The 26317-nt window shown below is 40.9% G+C and overlaps 1 protein-coding gene across 2 annotated transcripts; it reads right to left on the bottom strand.

The window, feature by feature from the left end:
• Positions 1 to 230: 230 nt before the first annotated feature.
• On the bottom strand, positions 231 to 26258 carry phb2a (prohibitin 2a). 2 transcript variants are annotated; one of them, XM_014139168.2, is made up of 11 exons: positions 26150 to 26258; positions 23962 to 24079; positions 13775 to 13859; positions 13399 to 13478; positions 12351 to 12535; positions 11876 to 12005; positions 5067 to 5170; positions 3725 to 3802; positions 2528 to 2613; positions 1381 to 1712; positions 231 to 1181 (listed from the first exon to the last, which is right to left on the bottom strand). In XM_014139168.2, the coding sequence occupies exons 2-10, from the start codon at positions 24053 to 24055 to the stop codon at positions 1388 to 1390; spliced, it is 1167 nt and encodes a 388-aa protein (XP_013994643.1). In that variant the 5' UTR covers positions 24056 to 24079; positions 26150 to 26258; the 3' UTR covers positions 231 to 1181; positions 1381 to 1387. The 2 variants fall into 2 exon arrangements, with proteins under 2 accessions (XP_013994643.1, XP_045549763.1); XM_045693807.1 differs by lacking the exons at positions 23962 to 24079; positions 26150 to 26258 and adding an exon at positions 22948 to 23046.
• Positions 26259 to 26317: the final 59 nt, after the last annotated feature.

Genomic DNA, 26317 nt, shown 5'->3' with positions numbered 1-26317 from the left:
CTGGCTGCAAATGTTACATGGTATCATGACATCACAGGACAGCCTGATATTATTGTGCATATGGGATTAAACAGTTTTGTATCAAGTCTGACGTTAGAGATTACGTAGACACACTGTTGTGATCCAAAAACATGTATTTATTCAAACCCAATTTTAGTGCTTCAGCTTCAAGTTAGGATATAGAACACAGTAATGAAGACCTTTTTCCTCAAGCCAAGATGAACAAATAGTTTGAAATACGGTGATTTTATTTTTTTTTTTATTAAAAGGGGGGAAACATGAACCAAAGAAAATAAATATTTGCATGACAATTAGACGCATTACGTTGGAGTAACATGTTTCGTGACACAGACATTAAGATTCATTGGTATTCATTCATGACACTTCGTGAAGATCCAGCATGACACTTTCAACAGGTATGAAACAGAGGTATAACCAGGACAAAAACTGCTTATGTTGAGTGTTACAGAACACAAATATAGTAAAAGTACAGAGGAGCCCGTCTCCTAGAAATGTCAGAGTAGGATCTATGGTTGGCTCTCCAATGCATGACGTTGTCACATGTAAATTTAACGAAATAATATAAAGGCAGGGTGGTGATGACACTTGTGGAGAGTAAGAAACCACTGGGTTGCATCTGCTGTGTTGATTTAGTGCCACTATGGAGTTAACTCAAACCAGGGCCCACATCCAAAAAGCATCTCAGAGAAAGAGCGTTGATCTGAGATCAGGTCCCCCTTTCCATATAATCTAAGGCTAAACTAATGCTACTGTATATCAGCACACCAACTCTGAGGCTCTGTGAATACAGGCCAAGAGCTAAGCACTGTGACAAGGAGATAGACACTTTGTAGAAATGGTACACTGGTCCTTACAAGTAAGTGCTCCTTCGTGCTGGTCCGTGAGGACCCCGGTACAATCCGGTTTCTATTAATCTGTAGATCATTACATTTAAATACGAGGTAAAGCCAGGCAACTGTAACATGATACCATATGTGGAAAGCCATTTCAAAGAAAAATTGAACATAATTCAAGTGAATGACTAGACAGAAAAACCTGTATGCATAGGGGTCTTCCAGGACCAGTGTTGAAAAGGTATAATGTGTAGAGATGGCTCAAATTGAAGATATGGAATGCATACACTCTTCAGGGACGCTTCCCTTTACCTTGGCAACGATAAACTGAAAAAAGAAAAGAGCATCAATAAAAAGACAATTTTATGACAAGGACGTTCACAAGCAATCAGGTACAGTTTGATGATATTCTTTGTATACATTTTTAGTTCATCAAATAAAGGACTATTCTTTCCCATGCATTTTACCAGTACCATCTCTTCACCATTGGGTAAGAAATTGTCTTAAGCCCTCCCCATCCACGCACCCTAAGTTCAAGCCTCGCCATTTTGCTCCAGTTCCCCAGGACCTGCCGCCGCAATATGGGGAACCGGGTATTCTCCTGCCTCACTCCATGTCTCTGGAACAACGACCATCTCATGGAACTTCAATTCATGTTCTTCCTCAATCCCTGGAAACATCACAGGAACACTGGCTGACTCAGGGGTCTTCAATTCTTCCTCAATCTCTGGAAGCGTCGCAGGAACACTGGCTGACTCAGGGGTTTTCAATTCTTCCTCAATCTCTGGAAGCGTCGCTTGAACAGCCTTGCTGATAATTTCAGGGCTCGTCCAGCCTATTTCTCCCAACCTGCTCAAACTGTTGGGGCATTTAAAGCAGGTCCAATGCAGCCATTTATCTCAATATCAAATCATTTCTGGGAAACAATTAAGTACCTTACCAATGATTGCTTTCAATTAAAATTATTAAAACATTTTTTTTAATTGCTTCTTAGCAAAGAGTGATTTCTCAAGCAAGAATTTTGCTAGGACTGGTCTGAGTGGGGAAAGGGAAAACCGAATAATAGCTGTTATGAGCAGAGAGACTTAACGGTCTTTCTTATTGGTTTATTAACTACTTTACCGCCTGGTTTTGTCACCAGGCAGGTCAAAACTCCATCCCACCAAAACAGGCTGAAATTTCACAGTGTCTTTTCAAAAAGCTCTCATACTAAAAGGGCATCGTCATAACTTTCACAATATCACAGAATTATTCCAACCTAGGTGTGCAAATATAAAACACAGGGAAATCACATTTGACTATATTGAGCCTTTAAGGCTTATTTCCACCCCTGGCCCACCTTTCCCCTTTCGTCAACTGTGTATATCATAGTATTATATTGTCATATTTCTTGTTTGTTATATTTTTAATATGATTATTTATATATGATTATATATTTAAATATTTCATGCACTTTGAGATTAAAACTAAACCAAAGTGCTATTATACAAATAAAATAAATTAATAAGGGCACCCAAAGGAAAATGTTTTACAACATGAAAAACGAGGAGAATTTCTTATTGGACAAGTCTAAGTAATTCTGCCCTGTTTCAGCCTGTTGTCTTGTATTTGGTGCCTAATGAACACAACCCAGGTAAATAGGAACAGTCTTAGGGGAACAGAAGGGAACCTACTTGCTGAAGCTGTTGCTTGTGTTGTCCTGGATGTTCAACACCAGGTTATCTGCACTCAGGTACACCTTGTTCTGCGATGTCGCCACCTAGAGATCAAACACATTAGTCAGTAGGGTTGGGCAACGTCTGGGATGACATTGTCCCATCGTCCTGTCCAAACATCATGGATATACGATTGTATCGTGTAAAATAAAAAATTAAAAGTTGCACACAGAGGGGACAATTTGCGGGAAGAACGTTGGTTATACCAGAACTGTGATTTGGTGCATAATGTCATTCTTCTTATTCAAATGGTTACGAAAGGCACAAACAATCTCATTAAATCATTGTTCAAAACAGTGTTAGGTGAAGTTATTTTTTAATCTAGTCCAGGCTGCAGAATGATTTTCAAATTGGAAGGGCTGTTTCTCTTGTCCATAAAAATACTCAAGATATATTAGCCTACCTTTTGAAATCAAATATTATAGCCGTATCTAGTGTAGGCTAATGTTTTATGTCATCTTGCTCATCTGGGTAAGCGCAATTGCAATATTCTTTGTTCCATTAGGTTGCTTTCCGACAGTAAAAGTAAAAAAATAAAAAAGAGGAAGTGACGGGATTTCACTTAGTAACTATGCCTTACGCTAAATCAGAAAAAAATGACAGCTGACTTGGTGAGAAAGAAAAGCACATCTTTAAGTTCTGCAGTTCTTCGGTTTCAGGCCGAATGAAAACGGTGAGCCAGCAGACCTGACCAAAGTCACATGCAGAATATGCAAAAAGATTCAGGGCAAAGGATGGACAGACAGACTACATAGCCCCATCAACATTTACAAGCGAGTTATGTTCCTTGCCAGAAACCTTTAGATAGGCATAAGACATTGTAAAAAACTAGACCTAATGGTTTCTCATTGCACTTTATTTAAATGTAGCCTATAGGACTATCAAAATCCAGATGCATCCTACTTTAGAAAGTGGTCATTGTGCACCATCTTAGTGGGCTAAGGAAAAACATCACTATGGCCCTTTTGACCATCCTTCCTACCTTTTCACTGATCTCACACAAATTGATAGATGTAACAATGGTTTCATCACATAGCTTTCACCAATCCCACCATGTCAGATTAGGTAAGGGAGGAAGGAAGGAAGAATGCAAGCTTAAAGTATTTAAAACAGGGCCTATGAACGATTAACAAAAAAAAAAATGGATTTCCGTACCGTCTTGGCAATGTTCTGAGCCGCTCGGATCTTCCGGAGTTTCAGGTAGCCAGGGTTCTTTGTCACCGCCTCACCCAACTACAGTTACACAAATAAGAAAATGCAAATGGGTTAATGTATGCCATCTTGGTTCCTCAATATACCCCGGAGGGCATAGCCTAGTCCACATCCAGCAGGTTTTACTGGTCTGACTCTGCCTATGATCCAGCCATGATCCCAAATCACACTAGTCAACTCATAAATTGGGTCAGTTAAATGTGGCAAGCACATGTCCTAAAAGCACCAGAAAGGTATTTCAAAGAGTGAATGAAATTAGGATAAACCCAGTTCACTTGTTATTTTTAGTCGATGTGTAGACCCTAAATGGTCATGCGTTTAAAATTAAAAAGGTGAACAGAAGGTACCTTTAGTGTTTATTTTAGCCAAACATTTCATGACAGAAAATAAAGCCTGACAGACATCAGCTGTGTTTGAAAATGGCTAGAAACGTAAATAAGCGTCAGTGAGCAAAATGTAGTATTCACTTGATCTCGCCAAACACTTCAGAGCGATCAGAGAGATTAAAGCGACAAGAATATAGATGTAGAGTTCCCAAAGTAGACAGGCGCTCATCACTTTTGAGACTAAAGGTCTCTGGCATCTTGTTTGAGATGGAAGTACAACTGATGTAAACAGAGGAACTGAACATCCGTTTGGAGAAGGCAAAAATTAAGCATTGCCTTTACAAAAAAGAAATGGAGATGCATTACTCACTGCCTGTATTGCATTTTTAAAAAAAGACAAAATTCAATGAACAGTCTCATACCTGCAGTGCATTTTTATTCAGCATTACCATCTTATTTAGGGTCGCAAAATTCTGGCAACTTTCCCAGAATTACCTGGTTTTCCAGAAATCCTGCTTATCCCATTCTAATTCCAGGAATCTTCCAAATGGGATTTCTGGAAAACGTCCAGAATTTTGTAACACAAATTTTATCTACACCACTGGAGACTGGACACATCTGAGATTAAAATTAAGAGCAAAAGCTCACGAGTGTTTAACCTAAAAACCACAAGAGTGTGATGTGCTGCCATAGAAATAGATAAAATAATAATACATCCATGTCTATGGATACAGCAGTGTGTGTACTCAGCTGTATGGTAGACCAACATGAGTGCAAGGGAAGGGAATGTGTAACAGCTGGTCCAAATGCCTCCCAAAAACTCAATTTGGCCTAAGCCCTTCAATATTTGCAGATCTGTAAAGGTGGAATCAATATTGTAGAGGTTCTTCCACTAAACCTATCCAGACCCTTCATATATAACATTGAAAAGATGTGGGAGTCTCCTCTTCAGAGCTCACCATTTTAGCAGCCTCTGCCTCTCCTTCAGCCTGGATAATCTTCTGCCTCTGGTCCTGCAAGGCTTTCTCCACATAGAAGAAGGCCCTCTGCGCCTCCTGCTGGGCTGAAAATACAGAGCGAGCTGGTCACATTACCATGACAAGAGAAATTCCAGAACTTTCTTTACTACATCAGACAAGCTCAATGAAGCATAGCCTAAAGCAGGGCTGCCCAACCCTCTTCTTGAAGCTCTACTGTAGGTTCAGTCCAACCCTAATTTAGCATATCTGATGCAGCTAGTTTTGTATTTATTATGGATCCCATTGGCAGCAGCTACTCTTCCTGTCCAGCAAAATTAAGGCAGTTTATACAATTTTAAAAACATTACAATACCTTCACAACACACTGTGTGCCCTCAGGCCCCTACTCCACCAGTACCACATATCTACAGTACTAAATCCATGTGTATGTTATAGTGCGTATGTTATTGTGTGTGTGTGTGTGTGTGTGTGTGTGTGTGTGTGCGCCAATGTTTGTGTTGCTTCACAGTCCCTGCTGTTCCATAAGGTGTTTTTTTAATCTAATTTTACTGCTCGTGTCAGTTACTTGATTTGGAACAGAGTTCCATATAGTCATGGCTCTCTGTTGTACTGTGTGCCTCCCATAGTCTGTTCTGGACTTGGACTGTGATGAGACCTCTTGTGGCATGTCTTGTGGGGTACGCATGGGTGTCCGAGCTGTGTGCCAGTAGTTTAGACAGACAGCTCGGTGCATTCAACATGTCAATACCTCTCATAAATAAAAGTAGTGATGAAGTCAATCTCCCCTCCACTTTCAGCCAGGAGAGATTGACATGCATATTATTAATATTAGCTCTCTGTGTACATCCAAGGGCCAGCCGTGCTGCCCTGTTCTGAGCCAATTGCAATTTTCCTAAGTCCTTTTTTGTGGCACCTGACCACACGTCTGAACAGTAGTCCAGGTGCGACAAAACAAAGGCCTGCCTTGTTGGTAGTGTTGTTAAGGCAGAGCATCGCTTTATTATAGACAGACTTCTCCCCATCTTAGCTACTACTGCATCAATACGTTTTGACAATGACAGTTTACAATCTAGAGTTACTCCAAGCAGTTTAGTCATCTCAACTTGCTCAATTTCTACAATATTTAGTTGAGGTTTAGTGAGTGTTTTGTGCCAAATACAATGCTTTTAGAAATATTTAGGGCTAACTTAAACCTTGCCACCCACTCTAATACGAACTGCAGCTCTTTGTTGAGTGTTGCAGTCATTTCAGTCGCTGTAGTAGCTGACGTGTATAGTGTTGAGTCATCCGCATACATAGACACTCTGGCTTTACTCAGTGGCATGTAGCTAATAAAAATTGAAAAAAGCAAGTGGCCTAAACAGCTAGTCTGGGGAATTCCTGATTCTAACTGGATTATATTTGAGAGGCTTCCATTAAAGAACACCCACTGTGTTCTGTTAGTTGTCTAACTCTTTATCCACATTATAGCAGGAGGTGTAAAGCCATAACACATCAGTTTTTCAAGCAGCAGACTATGATCGATAATGTCAAAAGCTGCACTGAAGTCTAACAAGACAGCCACCCCAATCATTTTATCATCAATTTCTCTCAGCCAGTCAGTCATTTGTGTAAGTGCTGTGCTTGTTGAGTGTCCTTCCCTATAACCATGCAGAAATTCTGTTGTCAATTTGTTTACTGTGAAATAGCATTGTATATGGTCAACAACAAAAAAATTCTAAAAGTTTACTAAGGGTTGGTAACAGGCGGATTGGTCAGCAATTTGAGCCAGTAAAGGGGGCTTTACTGCTCTTGGGTAGCGGAATGACTTTAGCTTCCATCCAGGTCTGAGGGCACACGCTTTCTAGTAGGCTTAAATTGAAGAGGCAATATCGTCTGCTATTATCCTCCAATTTTCCATCCAGATTGGTCAGACCCATGTGACTTGTCATTGTTGATAGACAATTCTCACCTCTTCCACACTGACTTTACGGAATTCAAAAAGTACAATTCTTGTCTTTCATAATTGGGTCCGATACACTTGGATGTGTAGTGTCAGCGTTTGTTGCTGGCATGTCATTCCTATGTTTGCTTATCTTGCCAATGAAAAAGTCATTAAAAGTAGTTTGCAATATCAGTGGGCTTTGTGATGAATGAGCCATCTGATTCAATGAATGGAGCAGAGTTCGCTTTTATCCTCCAAAAATTCATTTAAGGTGCCCCAAAGCTTTTTACTATCATTCTTTATTTCATAGTGTAATTTTCCTTTTTATTTAGTCTAGTCACATGATTTCTTAATTTGCATTACGTTTGCCAATCAGTTGCACCGCCAGACTTAATCGCCATACCTTTTGCCTCATCCTTGTCAATTCCTCCTCAATCCAAGAACAGTTTTTACAGTCATTTTCTTAATGAATGCGTGCTTATTAGTAACTGGAACAAGCAATTTTAGAAATGTGTCAAGCGCAGCATCTGGTTGCTCCTCATTACACACCAGCAAATATTCTGTACATCAACATATGAATCACTACAGAACTTATTGTATGACCTCACACTATATTAGGCCCAGCCTTTGGAACTTTGGTTTTCCTAGATATGGCTATTATATTGTGATCACTACATCCTATGGATTTGGATACTGCTTTAAAGCAAATTTCTGCAGCATTAGTAAAGATGTGATCAATACATGTTGATGATTTAATTCCTGTGCTGTTTGTAACTACCCTGGTAGGTTGACTGATAATCTGAACCAGGTTGCAGGCACTGGTTACAGTTTGATGTTTTTTTATTGGGTGGGCACCTTGATGAGAGCCAGTCAATATTTAAATCACCCAGAAAATATACTTCTCTGTTGATATCACATACATTATCAAGCATTTCACACATATTATCCAGATACTGACTGTTAGCACTTGGTCTATAACAGCTTCCCACAAGAGCAGGCTTTAGGTGAGCCAGATGCAATATGGCTACTGGTTCTTCAACAGTATTTAACATTAGATTGTCTCTAAGCTTTACAGGAATGTGGTTCTGAATAGACTGCAACACTGCCTCCGTTGGCATGTCTTTTCGGTAGATGTTATAACAATGTACCACTGTATCAAAGGTATTATCTAAGTGAGTGTCAGAGAGAATATGAATGTCATCTGTTACAAGCAAGTTACTGACTTCATGGACCTTGTTTCTAAGGCTACAGTTGAAGTCGGAATTTTACATACACTTAGGTTGGAGTCATTAAAACTAGTTTCCAGCCACTACACAAATTTCTTGTTAACCAAATATAGTTTTGGCAAGTCGGTTAGGACATCTACTTTGTGCATGACAAGTAATTTTTCCAACACTTGTTTACAGACAGATTATTTCACTGTATCACAATTCCAGTGGGTCAGACGTTTACATACACTAAGTTGACTGTGCCTTTAAACAGCTTGGAAAATTCCAGAAAACGACGTCATGGCTTCAGAAGCTTCTGATAGGCTAATTGACATTTGAGTCAATTGGAGGTGTACCTGTGGAATATACACTGCTCCAAAAAATTAAGGGAACACTTAAACAACACAATGTAACTCCAAGTCAATCACACTTCTGTGAAATCAAACTGTCCACTTAGGAAGCAACACTGATTAACAATACATTTCACATGCTGTTGTGCAAATGGAATAGACAACAGGTGGAAATTATAGGCAATTAGCAAGACACCCAATAAAGGAGTGGTTCTGCAGGTGGGGACCACAGACCACTTCTCAATTCCTATGCTTCCTGGCTGATGTTTTGGTCACTTGAATGCTGGCGGTGCTTTCACTCTAGTGGTAGCATGAGACAGAGTCTACAACCCACACAAGTGGCTCAGGTAGTGCAGCTCATCCAGGATGGCACATCAATGCGAGCTGTGGCAAGAAGGTTTGCTGTGTCTGTCAGTGTAGTGTCCAGAGCATGGAGGCGCTACCAGGAGACAGGCCAGTACATCAGGAGACGTGGAGGAGGTCGTAGGAGGGCAGCAACCCAGCAGCAGGACCGCTACCTCCGCCTTTGCGCAAGGAGGAGCACTGCCAGAGCCCTGCAAAATGACCTCCAGCAGGCCACAAATGTGCATGTGTCTGCTCAAACGGTCAGAAACCGACTCCATGAGGGTGGTATGAGGGCCCGACGTCCACAGGTGGGGGTTGTGCTTACAGCCCAAAACCGTGCAGGACGTTTGGCATTTGCCAGAGAACACCAAGATTGGCAAATTCGCCACTGGCGCCCTGTGCTCTTCACAGATGAAAGCAGGTTCACACTGAGCACGTGACAGAGTCTGGAGACACCGTGGAGAACGTTCCGCTGCCTGCAACATCCTCCAGCATGACCGGTTTGGCAGTGGGTCAGTCATGGTGTGGGGTGGCATTTCTTTGGGGGGGCCGCACAGCCCTCCATGTGCTCGCCAGAGGTAGCCTGACTGCCATTAGGTACCGAGATGAGATCCTCAGATCCCTAGTGAGACCATATGCTGGTGCGGTTGGCCCTGGGTTCCTCTTAATGCAAGACAATGCTAGACCTCATGTGGCTGGAGTGTGTCAGCAGTTCCTGCAAGAGGAAGGCATTGATGCTATGGACTGGCCCGCCCGTTCCCCAGACCTGAATCCAATTGAGCACATCATGTCTCGCTCCATCCAGCAACGCCACGTTGCACCACAGACTGTCCAGGAGTTGGCGGATGCTTTAGTCCAGGTCTGGGAGGAGATCCCTTAGGAGACCATCCGCCACATCATCAGGAGCATGCCCAGGTGTTGTAGGGAGGTCATACAGGCACGTGGAGGCCACACACACACACACACTACTGAGCCTCATTTTGACTTGTTTTAAGGACATTACATCAAAGTTGGGTCAGCCTGTAGTGTGGTTTTCCACTTTAATTTTGAGTGTGACTCCAAATCCAGACCTCCATGGGTTGATAAATTGGATTTCCATTGATTATTTGTGTGTGATTTTGTTGTCAGCACATTCAACTATGTAAAGAAAAAAGTATTTAATAAGATTATTTATTTCATTCAGATCTAGGATGTGTTGTTTAAGTGTTCCCTTTATTTTTTTGAGCAGTATATTTCAAGGCCTACCTTAAACTCAGTGCCTCTTTGCTTGACATTGTGGGTAAATCAAAAGAAAAATCAGCCAACACCTCAAAAATAATTGTAGACCTCCAAGTCTGGTTCATCCTTGGTAGCAATTTCCAAATGCCTGAAGGTACCACGTTCATCTGTACAAACAATAGTATGCAAGTATAAACACCATGGGACCACGCAGCGGTCATATTGCTCAGGAAGGAGACATGTTCTGTCTTAGAGATTAACGTACTTTGATGCGAAAAGTGCATATCAATCCCAGAACAGCAAAGGACTTTGTGAAAATGCTGGAGGAAACAGGTACAAAAGTATCTATATCCACAGTAAAACGAGTCCTATAGCGACATAACCTGAAAGGCCGCTCAGCAAGGAGAAGCCACAGCTCCAAAACCGCCATAGAAAAGCCAGACTATGGTTTGCAACTGCACATGGGGACAAAGATCGTACTTCTTGTCGAAATGTCCTCTGGTCTGATGGAAGAAAAAATACAAAAAAAATAAAAATAGAACCATTTGGCCATAATGATCATTGTTTGGAGGAAAAAGGGGGATGCTTGCAAAAAAGGGGATCCTGGACAGATAGCAGCACTCACAGCAACCAACTTATTATAACTTATGGCCACACCCGCAGGATTCAAAATAAAAAGTATATAAAAAAAACACTGTTAAGGTCTTGTTGAGGAGCTAACTAATTTGTAGAATCAGGTGTGTTAAATTAGGGTTGACTGAAAACCCACAGGACAGTAGATCTCCAGGAAGAGGGTTGGGCAGCCCTGGTCTAAAGCTACAGTCTAAGATTTGGGAAACAGTTCAATGGTCATTATGTTTTTTTTCTATTTACTTTGATTCTTTAAGAACATAGGTCTATCTATAAATGCCTCATGAGCTTAACACAAGTCTTTATCATAACCCAAAATACAAGGTTAAATTACTCAACTGTTTATAAAACAAGAAAGTAAAGAACCAGTGCATTTCGCCAAATGGTTAACTTTCTTGTGGATATCAGAGGTGAAAGAAGTACCCAATTGTCATACTTGAGTAAAAATAAAGACACCGTAGACAATTACTCAAGTAAAAGTGAAAATAATTGATCAAGTAATAGCTAGTATACTTAAGTATGGAAAGTAAAAAAATCATTTAAAATTCCTTATATTAAGTTAACGTGACGGCACAATGCTCTTTTTTTGTTTCATTTACAGATAGTGTTGGAGTGTGCCCCTGGCTAAGACATAATTTACAAACAAAGCATTTGTGTTTAGTGAGTCCACCAGATCAGAGGCAGTAGGGATGACCTCTTGATAAGTGCGTGAATTGGACCATTTTCCTGTCTCGCTAAGCTTTCAAAATATAACAAGTACTTTTGGGTGTCAGGGAACATGTATGGGGTAAAAAGTATTTTCTTTAGAAATTTAGTGAAGTAAAAGTTGATTTTTTTTTTACTTAAGTACTTTACACCACTGGATATCATTGACTGTCATCCGTTGCATCTAGAGCAGTGGTTCCCAAACTGTTGGTCGGGACGTCACGGAATGACAGTGGTTACATTTCCCCAGTCCCATCCGTCAGCTGTATACAAAAACAGTTGGGACCCAATTTAGTTTTTCAAATACCAGAATGTAGTTTTTAGTATTTGAAAAATCCCAGAGAGTTCTGGTAAAAAGTAGTTGTACTATATATGCAATAGCGAGGGTATGAGCGTGAGCCTCCTCACCGACTTGCTTTGCTTCCACTGCGGCAGTGTACTCTCTGCTGAAGCTCAGCTCGGTGATGGCCACATCGTCCAGGATGATGTTGAAGTCCTTGGCCCGTTCAAAGAGCTCCCGCCGAATCATCAGGGACACCTAATGACAGAAGAACCCTTTTAGTTCCATTGGTCCATCATTCTAAAATGCATTTTGATTGGCAAACAACTATAAAAACCTGCTCCAAGTGAAAAGGCCATTACTGAGCTCAATTCATTAAAAGTACATTCAGTATGCAGCACGTGCATGGAGCCAGGACAAATGTAGTGTAAATGTTTGCATAATGCAGAAAAGTTCTTCAGACTCAGATCTAACAAAAGTTATTTGATTTAACAAAATGAAAGGTGATCAAGTCCATACTGGTAGTGCAAAAGCTTAATAGAGCAACTTTACCATAGCACTTTAAGAGAAACAGCATTCCCAAAACCACCCCTTCCTGTATACCTGAGCTCTCTGTGTGATGAGCTGCGAGGCGTTGAACTTGGCCACAACACTCTTCAGCACCTCATTGACGATGGAGGGCAGCACCTTCTCATCGTAATCCTTTCCCAGCTGCTGGTACATGGCAGGCAGGTTGGAGGCCACAGGACGGGACAGCACACGCAGAGCGATGTTCACCATCTGCAGGTCTGTACCGGGACAGAGACAATAAGGGGGAGGAGAGAGTCGGAGCCATTTTAGGTGATATTCAAGACTCAATAGGGGAAAGGAGATCCCTAGTTAGTTGCACAACGTCACATTAAACCGAAATGCGTCTTCCGCATTTAACTCAACCCCTCTGAGTCAGAGAGGCAAGGCCTTAATCAACGTCCATGTCATCCGCACCCGGGGTGCAGTTGTTTTGGGGGGGTTAACTGCATTGCTCTAAGGCAGAACAGCAGATTTTCCAGGGATTCATACCATCAACTTTTTGGTATTTGGTCCAACGCTCTTATCCACTAGGCTAAAATGGCTATAAATAGAGTAGTCCTTTAACATTTAACATTCACTGTCTGCCAGTCTTTCTTTTTCTATGAAAATAATGTTCTTTATCCAATATTTTTTCCACTCGCCTCACTGCAGCCAGGAGGCAAGATAATGTTTTGAATACATTCTGTACGGACAACAGCAATAAAAAATGAATACATTAAATCCATCCTGCCATGGAATCAATGTGTTGCAACAGCAAGAATAATGGACTTTGTTACAATTCAGTAAATGTGGATCTAGTTTTGGTGAATGTCATTCTCCACAAATATACAACAGTTTAGAATGGCCCAGGCCACTGACTGAAGTGCTGTTGTGGAGTCAATCAAATCACAAAAATTGATTTTTGTGAAAAGGTAGTTTGTTCCTAGATGTGTTCCATAAACAAAACTGAACAGCATCTCATATGCAACAAGAGGTTTAATTTGATCCCAAGACAAAGGATAATTTTGATCAGGATTAAAATGTTCAAAAAAAAGTAATAAAAAAAGTCCCCTGCAGACACATTAGTGTCCAATCAAGTCACCTTTGCTTCCGGTTAGGGACGATATCTTTCTTGGTCTCGCCCTTATGTCATAGATGACAGGGTACTGGAACCATGGTATCCTGTCAACAAGAATGTAGAGTGAGGATAATGAATATAGCCTTGTTTAAACAGTTCACCAAAGATATGAAATCACCCTCATCTCCTGTGAAAACAGTTCAGGGTCATTCGTGTTCATTAGGGCACACAACCGAAAACAAAACGTTTCGCAAAGGAAAACGAACATGACTTTCTTATTGGACATGTGCAGGTAGTCCCTCCCTATGGCAGTTTTCCTCCATTATGAGCCTAATGAACACGACAAAGCTCTGCCCTGCCAGTCAAGGTCAAAAGGTGAGTGATAACGAAGGACATCTACCTAAAGTGGAGCCCCTCAGCGAGTACCGTGTCCATCTGCATCCCACCAATCCTGTTGAAGATGATGGCCCTCTGACCACCTTCCACTGAGGAGAAAAGGAACAACTAATTTAAAACCAGTTGCAGTACAGTTTAGCAATGACGCTTCAAAACATGATCCAGGGGTAATTTGCATCCCATGGTAATGAGGACCACCGATGCAATAGCGTTAATAGAAAATGTCTGACAACTCCCCGGGATAGCCGTGTGAATTAAGGGAGGGGTCCGTACTGTTTGACAAACAGACAACACTGCGCTTTCCTCTACTCTCGTCCAAGTCGCACGTGAGAACATCCAATAACTACTTTTGAACCTTTCCTCCAATGTATTTGAGGTGGTGGTGAATAAAGGAGATAGGAATCGAGTTAAGACGAATTGAGAAAGAGCCCTTGGGTCCTGGTAGCGCAGTGTTGTCTCTAGTCTGTCAAGCAGTAAGGTCAACCTCCCCACAATTCTCCTTTAATTTACAAAGCTATCCCAGCAAAAAGGTAGTCCATTAACCATCAAAAAATAAATAAAGGTAGAGTCAGCACGGGCTCCCGAGTGGTGCAGCAGTCTAAGGCACTGCATCGCTGTGCTTGAGGCATCACTACAGACACCTTGGTTTGATTCCAGGCTGTATCACAACCGGCGGTGATTGTAGGGCGGCGCACAATTGGCCCAGCGTCGTCCGGGTTTGGCTGGTGTAGGCAGTCATTGTAAATAAGAATTTGTTTAACTGTCTTGCCTAGTTATGTAAAATTAAAAAATAGCAATATACGGTTGATTTACGCAACAACATCGAGCATTGAAGTGAGAGGCTAAACTTGGTCTTGCAGCCATCACGTTTTAACTAACTATAGGCACATAACTTTGATTAGGGGAGAGTATGGTAAGTTGAGCCAACCCTTTTTTTCTAGGAAACCATACACAAAATTAATCATGTGACCAAATATTTGAGATTAGAGAACTCGTTTATGCAACAATTTAAATTAATCTGCTGCTAAGGAGAAGTCTCAAAACGATTGAGGGTTGATGACGTGGCAGCGTGGTAGGCACAGAATGTCCCATGAATTATTCATAAAAATGGAGGATTTGCTGATAACTACAAAACAAACATTCTGGATAATATAGAGAACCTTTATTTATTGATCAGCATTTTGATATGCTCGAAAAGAATCAGATACACCGAAGAGAAAAAAGACCTTTCCACGAACTCTGCGAGTGAAACTGAAAGGAAGCCGCTGTCTTTATAACTGCGGCCCCAGAAGATAGAGCATTGCTTACAAGCATGAGCAGTTAAAAAAGCGGGATCTATTGCCTGGACTACTGAGGGAGGTTGAGGCCTTAAACAGGAATGGATTACAGTAATAAAAATCGAAGAAATATGAGCGGAAAATAAGATATTGAAAACTACCATGGGCTCCCTAAAAAGACAGTACAGAGAGGCTACGGTATGATAAAACAATGAAAGCCAAATGATTATCTAAAGTGCAGAAGTATGAAGAATAGTTATTATGGGAATAAAAGGAGGATAAACTATCAATTAACGGAAGAAAAAGGTCAAGGTATTCATGAACCGTAATCTCAAGAGAACGGACAAACAGGTGGATACATTTGATTTTCAAAGGGAACACCGTAGCGGTGGCAGAAGTGAGGGAAGTCCCCGTTCGATCGTAGCTATACTAACCTACTACAAAATTAAGATTGCCTTGTTACAACAGGGTAGGGAACTGAAGAACACCCTGTTCTCTATTAACGCAATAGAGGAGAGACGACTTGCCCTGTAACCCCACGTTCAAAAGGCTCCGAGCAGAGAAGCAGAAAATGTGTCTAGTGGTCGATAAATTATATGTAAACAACCAAATGTACAAGGTCTTCAAGATTACAACATGGCTGTGAGTGATAGCTACCTCCTGCTGAAGTAGTCCCCGATATAAAATTTGCACCACATTACAATTAAGGATTCATACATTTTTATTATAAAAAAAAAAAAAAAGTACAACAAAATTGCATGATACTTTAAAAATGAATACAGTATGGACTTAAAGTAATGAAAAATGGGTATGATGAAGTCATCATTTTTATTCATTTAGGCAATATGGAACATACTGAATGAAAACTGAGTTTGGGAAGATATTTTCCATTGAAGTTAAGCCTGGGAATTTAGCTTATAGTCATCAGAAAAGTTAGGATTTAACAGTGAACCTTTTTTTGTGGGATACACAAGGCAATTCTAAGTCTTGTGGCATATTTTGGTTAAACTATCCCCAATTCAATGGAATTGCAACAATGTATTCTTCCATCACATGTACAGTTGATTCTCAAGATCTTGCACAGAAATGAGATGCTACTATTGAGCCCACACTAATACACTGTCTGAGCCAAGGACTACATGCTTTCTGGTAAGTTTTGATTACAATACTAGGTGGGGTGAATATATTTTATATGACATACATATTGTTTTTGTTAACTAGTAAATAGTAGCCTACAGCAAAGTGTGTTTAAATCATTCCTAACTTGTTAATTTCTGCTAGTTAGTTTTTGCTACCATGTGGGTTTTAGCTTGCTTGAGCCCACTGAGTGTTAATTCACCTGTTTCCATACACGTTTCATTTTAAAACATTCATCTTAAAATTCAAAAGGCATGCACACATCTGAGCAAACCCTTTTCAGGTGCATGGCAACAGTTGAACGAAAAAGGAAACCGCTCACTGCTCTTGATATCACTGATCTTTAATAAGCTTACGTATCGGCCTCCGTCAGAGCTTTTCGACATTTATCTTACAAAGGAGTTGTTTAATCTAACTGCTTAACTATTTATCTGTACATGGAATTGTATTTTTTACATCTTCACAGGAAAATGCCACAGGCACTATCTGATGCAGAGACATTTCACTGCAGATAATGTAGAAGGAAAAGCTGTGTACATTTGCAAAATACTGTGCTAACTCATATGTTAAGAATGCAACAAAGATTCAGAATCATCTGGCCAAGTGCATAAAGTTCCCTCAGCGCTCACAACCTCTGACAAAAGTCCCTCTACTTCTATTTGAGGTGAAAATGATGAATCAGACACCTTATCGATAGCAACAGCTCATGTTCCTCCTGGAATCAGATTTTCTTTTTGACTCAAAGGAGGAACATAGTCAGAGAAATGCTGATGAATGTCTTGCTCAAGCTGTGTATGCAACTGGTTCACCTGATGCTCACAGGCAATGTGTATTGGAAGAGAGTACTGAATGTTCTTCGCCCAGCATGCCCACCTCAAACCAGACATGCTTTATCTACTGAGTCGCTGGATGCAGAGTTGCTTGACCTTCACTTGAAGTCATAGAGAAAGCAGACTGTATTGCAATCATCTCTGATGGATGGTCGAATGTATGTTTGTGAGCAAGGAATAATTAACTACATCATCTCCACCCCTCAACCAGTATTCTACAAGAGCACAGACACAAGGGACAAGACACGCCGGTCTCTACATTGCAGATGAGCTGAATGCTGTCAATGACCTTGACCACAGAAGGTATTTGCGCTGGTGACAGACAAATGCTGCGAACATGAAGGCTGCTTGGTCTAAAGTGGAGGAGTCCTACCCTCACGTCACACCCATTGGCTGTGGTGCTCATGCATTGAATCTGCTCCAAGGAAAAACAATGGATACACTCTACAAGAGAGCCAAGGAAATGGTTAGGTATGTGAAGGGTCATCAAGTTATAGCAGCAATCTACCTCATCAAGCAAAGTGAGAAGAATAAGAGCACTACATTGAAGCTGCCCAGCAACACCCGTTGGGGTGATGTTGTCATGTTTGACAGTCTCCTGGAGGGGAAGGAGTCTCTCCAAGAAATGGCCATATCACAGTCTGCCGATGTGGACAGCCCCATCAAGAGAATCCTCCTGGATGATGTATTTTGGGAGAGAGTGGTAAGCAGCCTGAAACCTATAGCAGTAGCCATTGCACAGATTGAGGTTGACAATGCCATCCTGTCTGATGTTGACTGCTTGCAGATGTAAGAGAAGATATCTGTACTGCCCTGCCCACTTCACTGTTGCTCCAAGCAGAGGAAACTGCAGTTCTGAAATGCATCAAAAGCATGAAGACCTCTGCCTGAAGCCCATACATGCCTCAGCGTACATGTTGGACCCAAAGTATGCTGGCAAGAGCATCCTGTCTGGTGGAGAGATCAACAAGGCCTATGGAGTCATCACTACCGTGTCTCGCGCCAAGGTTCTTGGCAGTCTGGCGAAGTGCACTTCCAAGCAAGGGCTTTGGGATGCAATACGGCAGTCGTGCCAACATATTTCATCAGCCACCTGGTGGAAGGGACTTTGTGGATCTGAGGCTCTTTCCCCTGTGGCCTCCATCCTCCAAATCTCACCAACATCAGCCGCCTCAGAGCGCAACTGGTCCTCATTTGGGCACACACACAAGCACGCAACCAGCTGACCAACAAGGGTTGAAAAACTGGCGGCCATCCGGGCAAATTTGAAGCTTTGAGCTTGACAACGAGCCATCGTCAACCAGGTTGGAAAGTGACACTGAAGATGAGGCCTCAGTCTGATGTTCAAGAGGTGGACATTGAGGAGGTCCAGGGAGAAGACATGGAAGCCTGAGGGGAAGACAACCAAAGCTTTAGTTTCTAGAGTATCATTTTACAGATTTATGTGAAAAAGGTTTTTGGGAGATGCGATGGATCATTCAATATTCCCTTTCTTTTGTTCAGTGAAATCATCCCATGTGAAGAGTCAACTCATTTAAAGTTAAGAATTTAACTAAATTATTTTATTTCTATTGGAAGGATTTAAATAATTTGCAATTACAGTTGAAGTCGGAATTTCACATACACCTTTAGCCAAATACATTTAAACTCAGTTTCTCACAACTCCTGAGTTAATCCTAGTAAAAATGCCCTGTTTTAGGTCAGTTAGGATCAACACTTTCTTTTAAGACTGTGAAATGTAAGAATAACATTAGAGAATGATTTATTTCAGCTTTTATTTCTTTCATGACATTCCCAGTGGGTCAGAAGTTTACATACACTCAATTAGTATTTGGTAGCATTGCCATTAAATTGTTTAGCTAGGGTCAAACGTGTAAGGTAGCCTTCCACAAGCTTCCCACAATAAGTTGGGTGAATTTTGGCCCATTCCTCCTGACAGAGCTAGTGTAACTGAGTCAGGTTTGTAGTGCTCCTTGCTCGCACATGCTTTTTCAGTTCTGCCCACAGATTTTCTATAGGAATGAGGTCAGGGCTTTGTGATGGCCACTCCAATACCTTGACTCTGTTGTCCTTAAGCCATTTTGCCATAGCTTTGGAAGTATGCTTGCGGTAATTGTCCAAAAACAAATCTATATATTTTATGTGCGAGATTCTTCAAAAGTAGCCACCCTTTGCCTTGATGACAGCTTTATGCTTTCTCTCAACCAGCTTCATGAGGTAGTCACCTGGAATGTATTTCAATTAACAGGTGTGCCTTGTTAAAAGTTAATTTGTGGAATTTCTTTCCTTGCGTGTGAGCCAATCAGTTGTGTTGTGACAAGGTAGAGTGGTATATAGAAGATGGTATTTTACCAAATAGGTCTAAGTCCATATTATGGCAAGAACAGCTAAAAAAAAGCAAAGATAAATGACAGTCCATTACTTTAAGACGTTGGTCAGTCAATCCGGAACATTTCAAGAATTTTAACGTTTCATCAAGTGCATTCGCAAAAACAAAGCACTATGATGAAACTGACCCAGAGTTACCTTTGCTGTAGAGGATAAGTTCATTAGAGTTTCCAGCCTCAGATTAAAGCCACAATAATTGCTTCAGAGTTCAAATAACAGACATTAATGTCAACTGTTCAGAGGAGACTGCGTGAAACAGTCATGGTCGAATTGCTGCAAAGAAACCACTACAAAAAAATAAAAAATAAAAATTTGCCAATAAGAGACTTGCTTGGGCCAAGAACAACAAGCAATGGAAATGTCTTTGGTCAGAGGAGTCCAAATTTGAGATTTTTGGTTCCAACTGCCATGTCATTGAGAGATGCAGAGTAGGTGAACGGGTGACCTCCGCATGTGTGGTTCCCACCGTGAAGCATGGAGGAGCTGTGATGGTGCGTCGCTGGAGACACGGTCTGCGATTTAAAATTCAAGGCACACTTAACCAGCATGCCTACCACAGCATTCTGCAGCAATACACCATCACACCTACCACAGCATTCTGCAGCAATACACCATCACATCTGGTTTGCGCTTAATGGGACTATCATTTGTTTTTCAACAGGACAATGACCCAACACACCTCCAGGCGGTGTAAGGGCTATTTGACCAAGAAGGAGAGTGATGAATGCTGCATCAGATGACCTGGCCTCCACAATCCCGACCCCAACCAAATTGAGATGGTTTGGGATGAGTTGGACAGCAGAGTGAAGGAAAAGCAGCCAACAAGTGCTCAGCATATGTGGGTACTCCTTCAAGACTGTTAGAAAAGTATTCCAGGTGAAGCTGGTTGAGAGGATCCCAAGAGTGTGCAAAGCTGTCAAAGGGTGGCATCTTTGAAGAATCTAAAATATATTTTGATTTGTTTAACACTTTTTTGGTTACTACATGATTTCATTTGTTGATGTCTTCACTATTATTCTACAATGTAGAAAACTGTAAAAATATAGAAAACCTCTTGAATGAGTAGGTGCATCCAAACCTTTGACTGGTACTCTATACACAGACACACACCCTAAAAATACAATGCTAGAAAGATATTGCTCAGCAGACGAAGGACTTCAGGTAGCTGTCTGGGGAGAACATAAAAAGGGGAGGATTGGATTCAATGTGTTACAGTGCAAGCCCCCAATCTACACACAACACCCCATAATGACAAAGCAAAAACATATTAAGAAATTTTGGGAAATGTATATATAAAAAAATAAAAATGGCTAATGTCACATTTACACAAGTATTCAGACCCTTTGCTCAGTACTTTGTTAAAGCACATTTGGCAGCGATTACAGACTCAAATCTTCTTGGGTATGACGCTATAAGCTTCGCACACCGGTATTTGGGGAGTTTCTCCCATTTTTCTCCGCAGATTCTCTCCCGCCCTGTCGGGTTAGATGTTCGACCAGGTTGAAGTCCGGGCTCTGGCTGGGCCGCTCAAGGACATTCAGAGACTTGTCCCGAAGCCACTCCTGCGTTGTCTTGGCTGTGTGCTTTGGATCGTAGTCCTGTTAGAAAGTGAACCGTTGCCCCACTCTGAGGTCCTGAGCAGGTTTTTTTTTTTAATCAAGGATCTTGCTGAACTTTGCTCTGTTCATCTTTCCTTTTACTGAGGAGAGGCTTCCATCTGGCCACTACCATAAAAGCTTGATTGGTGAAGTGCTGCAGAGATGGGAGAACCTTCCAGAAGGACAACCATCTCCAAAGAGGAACTCTGGAGCTCTTTCAGAGTGACCATTGGGTTCTTGGTCACCTCCCTGACCAAGGACCTTCTCCCCCGATTGCTCAGTTTGGCCGGGCGGCCAGCTCTAGGAAGGGTCTTGGGGGTTCCAAACTTCTTCCATTTAAGAATGATGGAAGCCACTGTGTTCTTGGGGACCTTCAATGCTGCAGACATTTTGTGTGTCCTTCCCCAGATCTGTGCCTTGACAACATTCCTGTCTTGGAGCTCTACGAACAATTCCTTCGACCTCATGGCTTGGTTTTTGCTCTGACATGCACTGTTAACTGTGGGACTTTATATAGACAGGTGTGTGCCTTTCCAAATCATGTCCAATCAATTGACGGGTCAACTCCAATGACATTGTAGAAACATCAAGGATGATCAATGGAAACAGGATGCACCTGAGCTCAATTTCCAGTCTCATAGCAAAGGGTCTGAATATTTATGTAAAAGGTATCTGTTTTTACTTTGAATACATTTGCAAACATTTCCAAAAAACGTTTTTTTTTGCTTTGCCATTATGGGGTACTGTGTATACTGATGAAAAAAAAACAGATGTAATCAATTTTAGAATAAGGCTGTAATGTAACAAAATGTGGAAGGGGTCTGAATACTTTCAGAATGCACTGTATAAACTGATTCCTTCAAAATACACAACCGGTGTCTTAAGGCTTGTTCGTGTCACTGTTTTTGTTAAGGGTTATCGTTTGTTTAAATTTTACATTGATTGTATTTTTATTTTATGCATTTGTTTCTCTAATTGAACAATACAAAAATAACACTTATTTAGTTTACCTTAGCTACGAGATCACGCTTTGTCTAGGACAGTGAATAAGTAAGGGAAGCGATCTTGCTGAAGCAACAAAAGCACAAATAAAAAAGCAGCTGATGCGTGCTGTTCTGAAATTCACCACATACCTAAATGTATTGCAGTAACATGCAGTTCATAATGTCAGTACTAAGCGTCACTATTTGTATTGAGAACATTTACTACAGTGCTTTACTGCAGTCAAAGGTCATGCAAATAATCACTGTCATCACTAGTTACAAACAAAGTCATAATCCCAGCCCACTTAAAACTCTTCCTAAAATTTGATTTTAAACATAACCCTAACCACAGTGCTAATCTTATGCCTAATTTAAATGAAGCCAATTTTACAATAGACATTTTGACTTGTGGTTTCCACTTGATGGCACAGCCACAAGAGCTCGCATAAGTTAGCGGGTCATTACTTATCCAAACCCTATGAATATTACACTGTTACTCAATACAAAAAGTATTGGATCTCTCTCAACTGCAAATTTCATGCACTGATTAATAAAAATAAAATTATGCAGGCAAACGCTTACACTGGTTTTAATAACACACATTTTAATTTAGCAAGCTATAGATAGCTAACGCACTTTTGTACATCACGTTGTAACGTAAAATTGACCTTATTTTAGTGCCCAAAAAACGTAATACTTCCAGGTCAACTGTAATATGAATACCACAATCTCTACCCTTTCCAGCAAAATCAATGAGGAGACCTTCATGCTGCCCGTCTCTGCATGATTGAAGAAAATGAGCTCCGTCTGGTCTTTTTAAAAATGACGGGTGGGGAAGCGAAACCTACTGCGTGATAGGGGGAGATAAGCTGTGTGGGCAAACTGCTTTTTTCACCCGATCTGTCCAACTTATTACCTCTAAAATGTAAATAAAGCACTAAAGAGTTTATGTGTCATTACATACCCATTTGAAGGTTTGTGTTGAATTTGAATAGGGTTTTTAGGGCGGCGCTAAAGTTATCTTCAGAAGTAAACAGTGGCTGTTGCGGCTTGCAGTGTCTGTTGATGGCTTGCAGTGATGATGCAAAAAATAAATGCATTCAGTTGTACAACTGACTAGGTATCCCCCCTTACCCGGTCACTATCCCCTTCTTGTTTTTAATCTGAGAGAAGCGCTACACCTGGTGGAGAAAGGCTGTACGACAGAATGAGTTGCATTACGTTCTCCAATAACCATCGGGCCATTACCATGTCAATCAACACTAGAATAGAAACGTAGTTCACAACCCCAGATTGTAGCAACTGTTGGCATCAGTCTCATTTGTTTTCATTGAAGCCGTACGGAATTGGGTTTGTCAACAGTAGCTGGCTAGTTACAACAACCTTATCATGAAGGCAAGCACAATGACTAAAGGAACTGCATTAACGGTCTTGCTTTTTGTAAATTGCATATTTTGGAAAGCTAACTAAACCGACACAAGCCCCGACAGTAAGTGTTATTTTTGTATTAAGTCAAAAGACGAGTTCATTTGTGCGCCAGTCCAGCACTAGCTAACAGCTGTTAGCACATCAGCAGCAAAGGATTGCTAGCTAGGCTAACTACCACTCTGCTGGCTAGATTTACAAGGGTTAACTAGACAGTTAATGTTAACTAGCTCAGTGAGGACGTGATAAGGAAAGGCCTGCTTGCTCTGTGAACTGTACTTTTGATTATTTCAAATGTTCTGGCAGTGCAGACAACTCAACATCAAACCACCATACCTTCTCCCATTATAACACAGGAATGAATGATATTCAATGAGCAGCTCACGTAGCGCACCCTCTTCAGTGAACCATTGAACATTAACGCATTTAAGTTGCAGGTGTATTTGTTCATTCTATCGGCACGATCGGTGGAATAAAGATCGATCCAAATAGACATCTGTGAAAGGCTCACCGATAAATTGGTCAGGCTCTAATAGTACGTCTTGTCCTTTACCTGTGTATGTGGCTTCCTTGACTCCATAGGCAAGTGCTCCTGCCCCTATAAGCAGCTTGACCCCGACACCTACACCCCTTGAACCAGAGCCCATTCTGCCTCAACTACCCTAGCAAACCTGTAAAATGAGGGAGAGAAAAGAAAGCTCAAACAATGGCAGCTTACAGGACAGTCAGACAGAGATTACATCACTCACAGTGGTAGCTAGGCATGTGGTTATCACATAATGGAGCAGACGTCAAAATAAATTGTGTAACATCTACTACTAGCAAAATCTGTAGATATTGTTATGATGGTCTGATTAATCAGGCTCTAATACACAATTAATTGTTATATACCACCAAGACATTTCTGTGCAAAATTTCCCTTACAAGCCACAATATTGAATAAAATGACATTTAAACTTATGATACCGGTAACGTTACCACGGTTTTCCCTTTTGCTACTTGAAATGTGACAACATATCCACAAGAGGTTATTCTTTACCGAGTTAGGCACGGAGGTAAAGTTATTTATCTTTGATATTCAATTAATGACAATGAAAGTGGCATATTTGGAATCAGGGCAAAATATAAAACTAATTTTACCTTGGTGCCCACCAAACCATATAGAATACCACAGTTTGAGTCAATAATACCTATAAAACCTTGATGGCAAACAGGGAAATGGTTCAAATTCACCATATGGGAATTTTAGAAATGGCTGTGTTTCATGTAAGCATACCCTGGCGTGACGTTTTGACACCGTGTAATATATTCACCTGTATTTACACCCCCCCCCCCCCCCAATTTTTTTTTTAATCCTAATTGACTGCTAATATGGCTAACAAAGATGTACATATGCCATGATCTGGATGAGACTGCTGAATCGAGGCAAAGGGAAGAATCTCTGGATTAACTATCTAATGTCAGCTAAATGTAGTTGTGAATATATTGGCCAAATCTCTTTAAATTGACAATTCTGTAAACTGTCTTGTGCATGATTTGAACTGACACAATAGAGCCCCACATTGGATGTGTCATAATACCCATAAAACCTAGTGGTCAACAGGGAAATGGTTCCAATCGTTTTTCCCATAAGGGATTTTAGAAACACTTAATATAAGGGCTGTGTTTCGTGTAGCCTTACCCTGGCGTGACGTTTTGATAACCATGTAAATCTCTCGGACAAGCTGACTTTCATCCTTATATTCGACTCCATTTACTTTCAGCTGCTAAACTGGCATCAACATAGAAATCATGCAAGACTACAAATCCCTGCAGGTCATCTCTAGCTGACACCTTTGCTAACTTGTGTCAATTTAAAACTTGCACAAGACAGTTCACAGAGTTGTCCATTTAAAGAAAAGTAACCAATTTAACTAACATTTGATAGAGATTCTTACGTTTGACTCGTTTCCACAGTCTCATCCATATCATGGCATTTGTAGTTCTTAATGATACCCACATTAGCAGCTAATTAGCGTTTCATTTTGGGGGAGTAAATACAGACAAATATTGATGTCACCTTTTCCGAGAGAGATTTACACGGTTATCAAATACCATGCTAAGGTACGCCTACACGAAACCTAGACCTAATTTCAAGTGTTACTAAAACCACATGGGAAAAATGAATGGTGCCAAAAAACTATTGGAAGCAAGTTTATACTGTGGATATTTTGTCTCAAATTTCGAGCAGCAGGACAAACCAGTAGAGTATATTGTACTTTTATGCAACACTCTGGCTTGTAAGGAACATTTACGATTTTGCACACGACTCAGGCTGTTTCGATATACGAATTGTGTTTTACAGCCTGATTAATCAGACTAGTAACTTCATCCTTTTATAATGGACAATTACAAAACAAGTGGGTGTGGACTAGCGTTAGTAACGTTAACTAACAAACATTCTTAAATGGATAAGCCTACGCGTACAGTATACTAGCACCAGACTTTGACATCGGTCTCAAGCAGGCTAATAATATAGTTACTATCTATAAGAATATTTGTCTCAGCTATGAATGGTCTATCTTGTTAGTTAAGTCAGCTATCGTCCTCATTCAAAAGCTAATGCTAGGTTGCATAGCCAGCTAACATGGTTGCTTCTACGGCGTTCCGTTTATGTTCATTATTGCACAAGACCAAGTTAATTACACAAATAATGTAGCTACCAAATTCGCTAGCAGCTAAAAATGACGGTTTCAACTTACACCGGGATCTTTATTCGCCATGCTGCGTTCTTGCTGGAAACCGTAACTTGAAGTGAATCGAAGGTCGTTGGAAGAAGCACTTCCTGTGGGTGGAGCGTCATTGGAAATGTAGGCTTTATTTATTTCAGCTAGCTAAACACAGCTGCTGCTGCAAACAGATGCTCAAAT

This window comes from Salmo salar, chromosome ssa14, assembly GCF_905237065.1.
Source record: "Salmo salar chromosome ssa14, Ssal_v3.1, whole genome shotgun sequence".
NCBI classification, from domain to species: domain Eukaryota; kingdom Metazoa; phylum Chordata; class Actinopteri; order Salmoniformes; family Salmonidae; genus Salmo; species Salmo salar.
This window is presented reverse-complemented; position numbering and strand designations above follow the sequence as displayed.

What these genes read in the sequence shown, in the direction of transcription:
- phb2a (XM_014139168.2), bottom strand. Translation starts at nt 24,055, where the DNA reads ATGGGCTCTGGTTCAAGGGGTGTAGGTGTCGGGGTCAAGCTGCTTATA. An exon ending in GCTGAGGGGCTCCACTTTAG is followed by an intron (nt 13,479 to 13,774) that starts GTAGATGTCCTT and finishes TCTTGTTGACAG; the next exon opens with GATACCATGGTTCCAGTACC. An exon ending in GTCCCTAACCGGAAGCAAAG is followed by an intron (nt 12,536 to 13,398) that starts GTGACTTGATTG and finishes GTCCCGGTACAG; the next exon opens with ACCTGCAGATGGTGAACATC.